Source organism: Sus scrofa, chromosome 9, assembly GCF_054392235.1.
Source record: "Sus scrofa isolate SSC_HxYL_T2T_F1_AM1 chromosome 9, Sscrofa_HxYL_maternal_Yorkshire_Landrace_v2.0, whole genome shotgun sequence".
NCBI classification, from domain to species: domain Eukaryota; kingdom Metazoa; phylum Chordata; class Mammalia; order Artiodactyla; family Suidae; genus Sus; species Sus scrofa.
In genome coordinates, this window is record NC_139391.1 from 86,614,422 (window position 1) to 86,627,462 (window position 13,041).

Sequence of the window (13,041 nt, forward strand, 5' to 3'; positions counted from 1 at the left end):
AGAAATAACCTGGAAGAAAAGATCTCTTTTTGCCTTTTTATTGCTAAACTTATGATAAAATAGTTTTATTTATAACGAAATCAGACTCTTTTCCCCTGCACATCTAGAAACCATACTGACTTATAGCTATCTTCCCTTCCTCTAGGAGCCCACTCAGTCCTCTGAACATGGCAAAACTAAACCAGATCCATGACGTAATTATCCAGACTTGATAATAGATATCACAGAACAAATCAGTGGAGAGAGATCCTGATTTAAGATTAAGAAATAATCTTAAATGTAGCAACCATTTTTAACCTGGAAAGAAGACCAAACTTTGTTTAGAATATATAAACTTTTCTCATTTTACCAAATCTCCTTTGACATCACACAAAACATTACACAAAAATAAGAACAAAATATTCTCAAGAGGTTAAAACAATTGTGAATAACATTTTAACAGTAATTATTATAGGACGTGTAGAAATCTAATATTTGGTGGAAAATTAAAATTAAACAACTTTTCAATAACAAATTTCTTATTAATATGATCCGATTGCTAGTCTCAAAAAACTTTTTAATTAAAATAATGGTTAAATTTTCATATACATAAATATTTTTGATATGCTTCTTAGTTTTGAAGAGCCAAGTGATATTACATCCATGGTATCAGTTATGAATCAGCAGCTGACATGTAAAAGAAGTCTGTTGATAAACTCAGTAGACTGGATATAGGTTTAGAAGGGTATTGCTGGGAAGATTCAGCTCAGGCTGTACTTTTATGTAATCCCTCAAGTGGTGGATGTTTGCATGGTTCAGTGAACTTAGTTGCCACAAGAAACTCCCTATGAAAGTATTAGCCTCACACATTTTACAAACTCTATCCAAATGCATGTCATTTGCCAAAAAGAATATTAAATAACCATAAAATGATATTTTATTGGAAAATAACTACTACTACTTTAAAAATGCACGTATAAATTAAAATTCAAACTGAACCTCCTCTTTTGATTTTTTAGGAGTAAACAACCTTCCACTTAAAATTTTTAAAGGTAGAAGCTCTTCTTTGCCCTTTCAACAAGTGTTGTGGGCAGAGGAACAATTTTGATTAATCTTGCATAAACTCAAGGAAGGCTTTTCTCTATTACTATTTCTGATATGAAAATGAAAACCTACATAATATGCCAAGAGCATGGGAAGTGAAAAACTTACACTATAAATGTAAAAATAACTGAAAAGATATATACCTTTATAGTACATGAGTCCTTTTCATAGAGACCACAAACTTGACAAGCCCCATCATATATGATCATTATTTTGGGATTACTGAATTTATAACCGTCATTAGATACCTGTAAGATATATGTAGTTCTATAATAAGATAATTTGTTCTAAGGGTAGTTTCACAAATTCATTATGAAGTTTTAAGAAATAAGAATTTATTTATAAATATGAGCATATATATATTTTTTTACCTTTAATTGCCACTTTGCAATAGGTTTTTCACCCGTCAGAGCCATGGCACCAGATTGCTGAACATTACTGGGCAGCTGACAATCAACAGTTCTGCTATTTCTAAAAACAGTATGTGTATAGATGGCTTCTCCAAGGACCCATTTACTGCTGTTATACTGAAAGCATAATGAGAAAGCAATTAACTTCTGTTAGATCATGGAAATGCTTTGCTAGTGAATTACATACAATCAAAATGTAAACTTTAAAATACATGGCTGGTATAATGGAATGTATAATGAAGAAATAAAAATGACATTGATAGTAATGTTCAGAATAATGAAAGCATATGCATCCTAATTTGATGTAAACTGCATCTAATGACTCACATTTCTTGTGAATTCAAATCAAAGAAGTTACCGATATTGGCCACATATAATGCATCACTATATAAAGACTTTTGTAGCAAGAAGAAACACATTTGGCTATATAGTTTAAACATAACAGAATCATTTTGAACCCAGAAAATCCTTTATTCTCTTGATCCCATCTTTTACTTGACACTGCCCTTTCTGCCTCTCTAAACATGTTTCTCACATGACCTCTCATGTTCTTATATGACCCACTTCCTTGACTATACTTGACTGGTCCAGGAGTGGACCTAAGCTAAGCCGATGCTTCAGTTGCTTCAGATATTTTAACTTTGTTGTGTTGAGCCAGTCTGCCTTTGGTGGCTGGAGTTGCAAGATAAAAGATTAATGAGATATTGATGGCCACATTTTTTACTATATGGAGAAAGCTAAGATCTACTTAAAGGGAAAAATAAAGCCACAACAGAGAAAGGCAGAATCACCACACACACACACACACACACACAAATACAGATATACTGAGTTAAATGGAGTCCCAAGTGTAAGTTTTTTTCCTGAGAATTGAGCAGTTATATTCTTATCCTAATTCTGTGCAAAATGCACTATCCTCAAAATATCATTCTTGCTCAAGCTAGTTCAAATGAATTTATGCAACTCAAAACTACATAAATTTTAGTCACTTCACCCTATTTAATAACTCAGTGGCATCTCATACATATTTTACATTTTAAGTATCTTTTTTTCAATACTGAAATGCATTGGTATTTAAAGAAGAAAAGCAAGAATAATTTTCTTAATATAACTAAACGGAAAACTAAAAGGATATGTTTTATTACAAAATTTTTTATTTAGTTTTTTTTTAGTTTATGACTGTAGAATGCTTTTTATCGCTTAAAAATGGAAAGGAGCAGGCTGATGCTTTAATATTGTAGCTCAGAAAGGAAAAATAAAGGAAAGTGAGAACATATTAGTCTGTGGCTAGTAGAAACTATCTTGTTGAAGATTTGATCGAAAGAATGAACACCGGAACACATCTCCATATTTAAGGGGATGTGCACTGTCAGGCCTAGCAGATATATCAGTGGTTCTCTTCCAGCAGAGGAGACTGATAACAATGTCTCAGGGTAGTCATGAAACTGACACTTGGATGGACACAAGGTCTCTTGGCAGTGACTGGGAATAGAAGAGTTATTTCCACCATTCTGTTTAGAGAGCCTACCAAAATGAGGAATAAATAGGGTTCTCTTTCTTTCCCATTCATCAGTATTTTGTGAATATCTTATTTGCTGAGAATGTCCTGATGAAAAGAGATCTCAAAGGAAAAGACAAACAAAATATTTTATTATTGCTATAACCATGATTCAAATAAGGTGTAATGATAGAGAAAGAACCACTAAGTCTAACTAGCACAGTCAAGGAAGACTTCAAAAAAAAAAAGAAAGAAAGAAAAAGGCTGCCATTTAGACACTGGGAGCAGAAACGGAGAGTGTGATTCAGCAAAGCTGGAGGGAATAGCAAAGGCAATGATACATGAAACAGCAAAGGATTTTCCTAGCACAAACACAGGAAGTTCAAGCCTGAAAAACATACAAGAGTTGGATCAAGAAGGGCCATTTTGTTTCTAGGATAACAACTTGGATTTAATCCTACAAGTAAGTGATTTAAAAATTGGATTCTGTGTAGTCCTAGCTGCTTTTGAGGGGAGTGAAAGAAGTGATCTCTAGCTAAAAACTTGTTTTAAGTTACTACTACAAAAGTAGAAAAGAGAATCTGTAATATGCTACTCTTTATGTAAAAAAAGAAGGGATTTATCTGCTCTTTTGTACAAAATAAACACAGGATAAACCAAAAAATAGTGAAAATGGTCACCTTCAGAGGATGGATGGGAATGAAGAGAAAAAAGGCTAATGGGAAGAGGGAGGTAGGGATGAGAAGAAAGTAACATTTCTCTGTTTACCTTCTATGTGGCATTAACTCTCAGAAGCATGATAAATTTTGAACACCTTCTAAGTAAGTATATAATTAAAATCAACCAGAGTATGAAGGAAATTAAAATGGAATACAAATATTTAAAAACAAACCTAATCGTATTACAAATAAAATATATAAACACTCTAAACAGAGTGAGAAAGAAAACAGCTAATCTATGTAAATTTGTTTTTGGCTAGTGAATATTATTTTGTTTCTTTCTATAGTTCTGTATAGTGCAGAGAATTCCAGAGTGTACTATTAATTTATCAGATATTTCGAGGAGGAAAATAGTATGAGAAAAAATATCACAGGAAAAAATATATCTGAAAATAAGTACAAAGTGTACTTTCCAAGAGAATATAAGCCTCTAAAATTCTCTCTTGTCAAATCACTGAATTGTTGTGTGGTATCATATGGTTTATTCTGCCAAGGACAATATAATGACTACTCTCTCGGGTGATACCGAAGTGAATGAAATTATATATATATTACATTTTCTACTGTGTGTCATTATTTCATGGGGGTTAAAATATTTCATGGCTCATTTAGAAAGCTTCTGCTCATAAAGTCTTTAAATAAGCATAATTCTCTTGTATAACTATTTTATAAATACATACAAAAATTATTTTCTCCTTAAATTCTCAATCTCAGAATCAGTTTAGAGAAAAATAAAAAAGTTGCTAAACTATGATTTGCTATTAGTTTTCAGCTTATCCATGTAGTTTAAGTACTTTCTAAATTCAAAGCACTTCTCTTAAAATAAAATCCCACGAGAATAAAGAAAAGGAAAACCATATAAATAATCATCAAAAGTAAGGTGTAAATTGATATACCAGTGTTCAAACTGAGTGATCATGTGTCTTTGGTGGTCTCAAGAAAAAAACAATATTTTTTGAGGGGGGGAATTTTCCCACAGTAAATCTATAGTAAGGGAAATATGAAGAATGAGCACAATCAGTCCTTACTTTTGGGTGTGTAAAAAGGAATTGTTATATTCTATATCTTATAATTCATGTACTCTGTCTTAGATAAAAAATAACCTCCATTCTCTGTGTTTTCACATTTCAGTAAATACAGAAGCTTACATATCAAGTTTGATATTACTTTAATATCTTATTATGCTGAAATAGCCAGTATCTCAATAGACATTATATAAAATAGATTAATAAATTTAACAAATAGGGAAGCTTTAAGGTTAAGCAACTTCATAATTTTCCTGTTGAGCTCTCTGAGGAAGTGACATCCTTTGGGATTATGTTGCTAATTGATACTCTAAATTAATGTAAAAAAATTAATCTGAGTAACTCATAAATTCAATTGTTTTCTCACTATAATTAACATACCTGCAGTTTAGTAACTTCACATTTAACTGAAGGTGATTCTTTGAAGCCTTGACCAAAAACTCTCACCAGCATACAGTTATATTTTCGAATATTACAGAATCCATCATTCTCAAGTTCTATAATTTCAGGAACCTTGTCTTTGAGAAAAAATTAAAAAGTAGGACATATTTTCCTTAATTCAAAAAAACCCTAATTATTTTCAAGGCCACAATTAAAAGCGTGCATAGACTAATATTTTAAAGTCTACCCCAAATATTATTTAGCACATGAATCAAACTATTACATGTTAATCTGGTATTAAAAAATGTGTTATCTACTATTCAAACCAATATAAATAGCATTACAGATACTACCAGTGCCTAATTATATCAGTTTAATGAATGTTTCAATAATATTTGATACCATTTAAAAGTACAAATATTAACAAGTTACTGCTATCATGGCCAATATTTTGGTTTTGTCATTTTGGATTGTGACATCTAGATTGATTATAGAAAAATGCCTTTGTAATAAGATAGTATAGTTAGCAATGCAATTTATTAAAATCTTTTTAATATTCAAATATAAGCATTAGAAAAGAATTATCAAAGGAGTTCCCACTGCGAATCAGTAGGTTAAGAACCCGACCAGTATCCATGAGGATGTAGGTTTGATCCCTGGCCTCACTCAGTGGATTAAGGATCCAGAGTTGCCGCAGGCTGCGGTATAGATTGCAGATATGGCTTGGATCTTGTGTTTCTGTGGCTGTGGTGTAGGCTGGCAGCTGGAGCTACAATTTGATCCCTAGCCTGGGAACTCCCATATGCTGAAGGTACAGCCCTAAAAAGAAAAAAAAAAAATTGTGATGCTGTTCAGATATTATTTATATTTTTATGTTTTATTGCTATTCTACATACTACTATAATCTTAGGTGTACTTTTCAGTCACAGGAGAAAAAATTTCTTTTAGCAGTCATGTTAACTGACCTTCACATGGTTATATCTCTGGTTCTGGTCTTGGTAAGATCATTCATTATCTCTGTCACCAAGGTCTGGTTGTCAAAATAGATAAATGCAGTATGAAAAGTAACTGAGGAGTTCCCTCTGTGGTACAATGGAATTGGTGGTGTCTCTGGAGAGCAGAGATGCAGCTTTAATCCCCAGCCAGGCACAGAGGGTTTAAGGATACAGTGTTGCCACAGCTGTGGTGTAGGTCAAAACTGTGGCTCAAACCTGATTCCTGGGCCAGGAACTCCATATGCCACAGGACTGTCAAAAAAGAGAAAAAAAAAAAAAAGTAATTGAATCTTACACTACCTTCCTAAATACTAGCAAAATCTAAGTAAATATAATAACTTTAATAGCAATAGGGTATAAAAATCCTAAGTTATGTGTATTCAGAACCCTAAAATATTTATAAAAAGTATGAAAAAAACATGTCATTCCTTTGTATAGTCAGCAAATGTTTACTGAGCAACTGCTATTTTTCTAGTATTATTCTAGATATTGGAGGTAAAATAATGAACAAGACAGTCCCTGCCTTCGTGAAATTCACATGCTAATATGGGAGGATGAAATATAAACAAATAAAAAAATGAAGTGTATCACATAAAAGCTTATCACTGAGAAAAAGTATATTAACTATATTAAGGGTGATGAAGGTCATGGAGTTGTATGATAAAAACTACTTTATTTAGAATGAGCATGGGAGTATTTTATGATAAAATGTTACTTGGATAGAGAAGGAAGTCATTCATGAAGATATGTTGTAGAATGCACCAGTGAGAGGGAGCCGAAAGTGGAAAGGTCCTGAGGTCAAAGCAAGTGTGGTCTTTTGAGGAAGAGCAAAGCAACCACTTGAAACACTGAAAAGTAATGGCCTATGGAGAGAATGGTAGATGAATTCAACGAGAGAGGAGCCTAAACTTACACAGGGTCTTCTAGAACATGGTAGGATCTACCAGTTTTACTCTGCAGGAGATGAAGAGCCAATAGAGTAATTTAAGCAGAGGCGTAATACTGATTTATATTTCAAAGGGATCACTTTAGCTTCTGCATGGAGAATAAACTTTGAGAGAATCTATAATATTCCAAGGAGAGAGAAGGGTGGTTTCAACTAAGTTGGTAGCAGGGAAAAAGATGAAATTCTTTGAAGCCAGAGCAGGATTTACTGCTAATGGATGAAACATGAGGCATGATTGAAAAAGAAAAGTCAAAGTGACTACAAAGTTTATAATGTGAACCATTAGAGGAATGAATGACATTTACATTCACTGAGATAGAGAAGGGCACGTTGATGTTGGTAGGAAGAAAATCAGATGTTATTGGTTTAATGGTTAATAGAATCAAACTGACTTTTAAAAATACCTTTCTCTAATATAGAGAGACAAAAGAATTTGTGCCATTTAGATATCATAGGGAAAAAGTAAGTGAATTAGTAAAATTAGCAAAATATTATAAACAGTGCCTTTTAATACTAAATTTGAGTTCTGGAAAAACGATTGTTCTCTGCATGTAGAGGGACCAGCTATGTGCACAGGCCCTAAGATCAAGAGAAGCCATCGTTTTAAGGAACAGATCAGAAACCAAAGTAGGTGGAATGGGATGGGTGAGGTGATAGCAGTAAGGGATTGTCTTGAAAGATACTGTGTGCTTGATCATGTTGTGTCTTACAGGCCATTTATAAGTACTTCAGCTTTTACTCTGTGTGAGATGAGATGCTTTTGGAAAATTATTGTATTGATTGGTGATATAATTTGGGTTCTTTTCTGTATATAATCTGAATAAAGTCTGTTAAGATACTGATGGTCAAATGAAATAATGCCATTCACAGCTGCATGGAAGCAACTAGAGTTTCTCATGCTAAGTGAATTAAGTCATAAAGAGAAGGACAAATACCATATGATAGCACTTATATGTGGAATCTAAATTATGGCAAAATGAACCTAGCTACAAAACATAAACAGACTCAAAGACATAGAGAATGGACTTGTGGTTGCCAAGGGGAGTAGGAAGGGAGTGGGATGAACTGAGAGTTTGAGGTTAATAGATGCAAACTATTACATTTAGAATGGATAGACAATAAGGTCCTACTGCATAGCACAAGGAGCTCTATACAGTCTTCCTCCTGGAATAGAAAATGATGGAAAATTTCATATGTGTATGTATATATATTATAAGAATGTATGTATATGTATAACTGAATCACTTTGCTGTACAGCAGAAGTTGGCACAACATTGTAAATCTACTATACTTCAATAAAAAATTAAAAATACACTGATAATAAAAAAGAACAAATTTTCATGATCAAATAGCATACATAATATCAAAGATGGAGAGTATTTACTCACCATGTGAATCACTGCAATCATAGGAACTAAAACCTGGGGAGCATGCACACCCCCATTCCATACACTGCCCATGGCCACTACATAAATTGGGGCATTTTAGTACCAAGAGAATGTCTTGAATTGACTTTCTGTATTCTTCTCTGTTATATTTCCCCTCTTCCAAAATCCTCTTCTCACATTCATTTTCTAAAAGGGCCACACCTGCTTCTGCCCAGCTAAGATCATCTTTTAGGAGAACATCCTTAACACACATATCTATAACACTATCCAGTCTCTTGCCAAGAAAGGCAAGGCAGTGCCTTCCTATGCCAGACTTGGCAAGAGTCTCCTGACACAGGGCCAACGTGCTGTATTCGGTAAGGCCAGACGGTGTGGGCCATGTGGGGACAAACTCTGGGTGGACATCCTCAGTGTGGTCCTCAGGGAAAAAGTAAGTAAACTCTTCTAGGTCACTTTGGCTGAGACTCTGGAAAGCAAACAATGGAAGAAACTCATAAAAGTTTTGTCGTTTCCATCTGTTTTGTCGATCCCACCTCATTTCTTGGCTGTGATTACTCTGGTTCTGTGTATGTCTCCCTTCGTCTACACTTTTTAGTGCATTTTGTTTTTCATTCCCAGGATGTTTTTGTAAATTTAAATCTAGATTGGTTAAGTTCACATGGCTTGTTTTTTCATGAGGAAAGAAATCCAAATTATTTTCTTCTCGAGATGTATGCTTGTTTATTCCTCTGCCAAGAGCTTCTGAATTAATATATTCAGAGGTGACATCTAGGTCTTGTATCAAAGAAGCAAATTTGATATGTTTCAGGTCTTTGCAAGCTGAAACAATCTCTGATTGAGAAACAGTTTCTAGAGGATTAGAAGATGGATATAGTGAAGTAGTTTCCAGCGAGCAGCCACAAAAGGATGGTTTTCTAGGTGACGGCAGAGAAACTGGCATTATGTCAAACATGCTTTTTCCTGGTAAAATCCTTCCAGATAGAAAACAGAAAAGAACAGTAATTTGGACAAAAACACTTTTCGCAGTAATGTATTGCAAAAAATCAGAATATTGAGGCACCCACAGCTCATTTCAAGTCAAATATTAATACAATAACAAGTGAAAGCAAGTTATTTTCTTACCTCCATTCATTAATAAAAGCAACACGATTATTAAAAGTTTGATCAATTTTTATCCCATTTTTATCATGGAAATCATTTTCTTGGTTTTCATCAAAGGTGCCACAAAGTCCCAAAGTGTTTCTATAATCTAAACTGGGGGCTCTGATTGTTAAACTCATGCCCCATTCACTAAGATCAGCACGGATAAATGCTCCAGAAGAAAACCAGATCTAAAATACAGAAATAGAAGATGTTTAAAAAATATCCAATATTCAAAAAACAAGACTTTATAAGAAATAAATTCATTTATTCCTTTAATATAAAAAGAAAATAAACTACTGATTTTCTTTAGATCACAACTTTCCTTTTAATGCTACACATCGTAGTAATGGACTTTTGTATTTGGCTGACTTGAAATTTGATTTCCATATTGATACTTCCAGTGAGATATTTTGTTTATATCCCTTTCTTTAAAAAATTACATATTTTTACAATTAAAACAGCTAGAATAATGTTGAGGATAATGTTTACCAAGTAATGTCTCTCATAATTCTTGATTTAATATAGAATTAGACTGCCTTGTAATTAATTTGCACAGATACATATAATTCCTGTGGCATACATATTCCTGTGACTATTCAGTATACTCCTGAAGATAGTAGGTAAACAGAATCAGAAGCCAAATTATAGCAGAAGTTTGCTTGCAAAGTTGGGAATGGGAGCAAGGAGTTCGTTGAATCATCTTAATAGTCTGCATCATCTAACTATGATCCTCCACAGAAGACTGACCTCTGCAGCTCAAGGACTTTGATATCTGTGTTGAACACCACTGACCATACACTACCTGTCTTTGTTCCTCTGACTCTCCATCCCCTTTCAATGCTTGATATTTAAAAATAGCCTTTTTTTTTTCCTTTTTTTGAATAGTAAGTGTTCATAACAGAGAATCATTTTAAAAGCAAACAAACCTTATATTATTACTCAATCTGAGGTAGTTAATGTAGCTTGGTGCAAATTCTTTAAAAACCTCTCCTATATTTCATTAATCTCTTTGCCTGTCAATCAATATACATTTATTCCAAAATTTTCATCACCACAAGGTGTTCTATTATGTGATATCAGTATATTTAGGGTTTTGGTTAAACCATTTTGTTCATCACTGATTAATCATAATTTTTCCCTCTAGAAGAAATACAGTGAACATTATAGAGTTACTCACATCCTTAATTTTAATCATGATAAATTTCCAAAAGTAATTTTTTTTAAAAAATGACATGCATAGGTTCAATTTATTATACATGAAAAATATGTATGTCCTCTGGAAAGACTATCACTACTTTGTCTACTTTTGTCAATATTGTATGAGAGGAATTTGATCTATGTTTCTTTGCTAACTAATGAGGTTGAGATTTTCATATTTTTGTTGGTTATTTCTACATTTGGACATATTTATCAGTTTTATTTCTTTTGCATTGCTTATTTATATCATTTGCTCATCTTAACTGGAGGGCTATCTATATATTAGTAATGTACAAGTTTTATATTAACTGTATGTTTTATATGTAGCAAATATTTTCCCAATTTTTGATCTGCATCTTGGTTTTTTATGATGGAATTCAAATATATAATGTTATATTAAAAATTCTCATTCATTTCAGTGCTATAAAAACATTTGCATACATTTTCTACTACTTTCACTTACATTTAAATTTCACATAGTATTTACTTTTTTGGAAGGTGAAAGGAAGATGACCTTATACAAACAATTAGCTCACAGATATTAAGTATTATTTTAAAATATTAATTAATATATAATTTTGTATCTGTTTCTTGATTTTATAATCTCTTCCATGTATCTACCATATTATTCCTGAGGCAGAACTATCTCTATTCATTTCAAAAAATGGGCTAGATATTTCTGAATATTTATTATTAATTATATATTTCATGTCTGCCTAGTATACCACATTTTAAGCATTGTCAAAAATATTTTTATGAATAAACCACTAAGTTATATAATACTGAAATTTGAAAAGACGGCACTTTAGATTTGACAGTGTTAACTATGTTCTGCCTATTAATATGTGATTAAGCGTAGATATTCCTTCTAACATCAGTGTTCATTAAAGGGCTATTTTCTTGAAAAAGCTAATGTTGACAAATGGTTCCTAACTTAATAGAGATGAAAAGTTTATATTTGAATCCAAAATCTAAAAAGAAAAAATACTTTTAATAGTAAAAAATCATACATACTGTGACTTTTCTTCCTAAGTAAGATTCACTTATCTTGATATTGCTGGTTACATCTTGACTCTTTACAAATAAATATGGCTGTGATTCATGCAGCTGACCACTGCACATATCGAAAGTAACTACATCACCTTCTTCTTTGGCAACAAAGCCGCAGTTACATGACACAGGATAGTGAAGGCTTCCGCAGTCCCACTGACGTACATGGACTTCAAAGTCACGTGACATGCTCTTATAAAGCACAAATGTTCCAGTCTTGAAGTTATCATACATCCTATCATTAACAGAAGTCAACTGCATTAAGAATTGGTATAAAATATGACAATCTGTTACAAACCAAAAGTGTGTATTAAATTTATGTATATGCATTCAATATATTTTGATTCAAGAATGAAAAATCTATATTCTAATAGCTTTCTATGTCACAAGAAATTATTTCTAGAGTACTGAATTAAACAAAGTGGTGATAAACACTTAAATCTCCCTCACTACTCTATCCTTCTATTTCATCAATTCGTTCAATCCCCTTTCAGCCTTTTCTTTCTAACACTGCTTTAGTTTTCTTCATAGCACCTATTTTCTCAGATACACTATACTTTTTATTTATTAATTGTGTATATTTCTTTCCACCTGTACAAATAGAATAAGCTCCATGATGCTAGGGAATGTTTGTATTGTTTACTGCCATACCTCTAGTACTGAGAATGTGTACTGTCACTTAGTTGTTACACAGTTAATCTTGTTGAATTCTAACAAATTAAATTAATCACCGTAAAACTTTCTTGAGGTTTTTCTACTAAAACTTCCAAGCTTTTAATTATAACCATAGTGGATTCTTGTATGTGGGATTAGTTTCCATAACTTTTCAATACTTCTTCAAATTTTGTTGGAGTTTCATTTGTTATTGGAGAGTTCTACATATAATCACTGATATTGAATAATTTTACTGACAATGATCACATTATAATTATTTTAAAGAAGAAATTACCTTGTATCATGAAGAAAATTATGACTCAACAATGAGGTGTTTATTATTTCTTTAGAGATGACTTAAAACCATGCATTCCCTAGAACTGTATAACTGCGTTTAAATCCTTTTATGCAGATATTAATAGCAAGGTAGCTTATATTTTTTTGATATTTTGCTTATTTTAAGTTCCAAAGGCAGATATTCAGGTATTCTTGATGGCTGTGATAGTTTTTCTCTTGAGTATCCTTGCAATGAACTAGAATTGATTAGTTTTT

At 32.5% G+C, this 13,041-nt stretch overlaps 1 protein-coding gene and 1 long non-coding RNA gene across 25 annotated transcripts in view; one reads left to right on the forward strand and one right to left on the reverse strand.

Annotated features, from left to right (window-relative positions):
• The window catches only part of LOC146400020 (uncharacterized), a 162,979-nt gene that overhangs the window by 64,945 nt on the left and 84,993 nt on the right, over positions 1–13,041 (forward strand). The gene's annotated exons all lie outside the window — the stretch shown is intronic.
• The window catches only part of VWDE (von Willebrand factor D and EGF domains), a 69,998-nt gene that overhangs the window by 30,097 nt on the left and 26,860 nt on the right, over positions 1–13,041 (reverse strand). For 16 of the 24 annotated variants that reach the window (XR_014815880.1, XR_014815877.1, XR_014815879.1 and 13 more), the window contains exons 10-15: positions 11,800–12,070; positions 9,568–9,776; positions 8,446–9,416; positions 5,117–5,253; positions 1,455–1,610; positions 1,227–1,331 (exon numbers count right to left, since the gene is read on the reverse strand). Coding sequence is in view for 17 of the 24 variants with exons in the window: in XM_084977134.1 (XP_084833260.1) it covers positions 1,227–1,331; positions 1,455–1,610; positions 5,117–5,253; positions 8,446–9,416; positions 9,568–9,776; positions 11,800–12,070 (1,849 nt within the window). In the remaining 7 variants the exon portion in view is untranslated. The remainder of the gene's footprint in view (positions 1–1,226; positions 1,332–1,454; positions 1,611–5,116; positions 5,254–8,445; positions 9,417–9,567; positions 9,777–11,799; positions 12,071–13,041) is intronic. The other 8 variants (XR_014815882.1, XM_084977142.1, XM_084977141.1 and 5 more) reach the window with 1 other exon arrangement.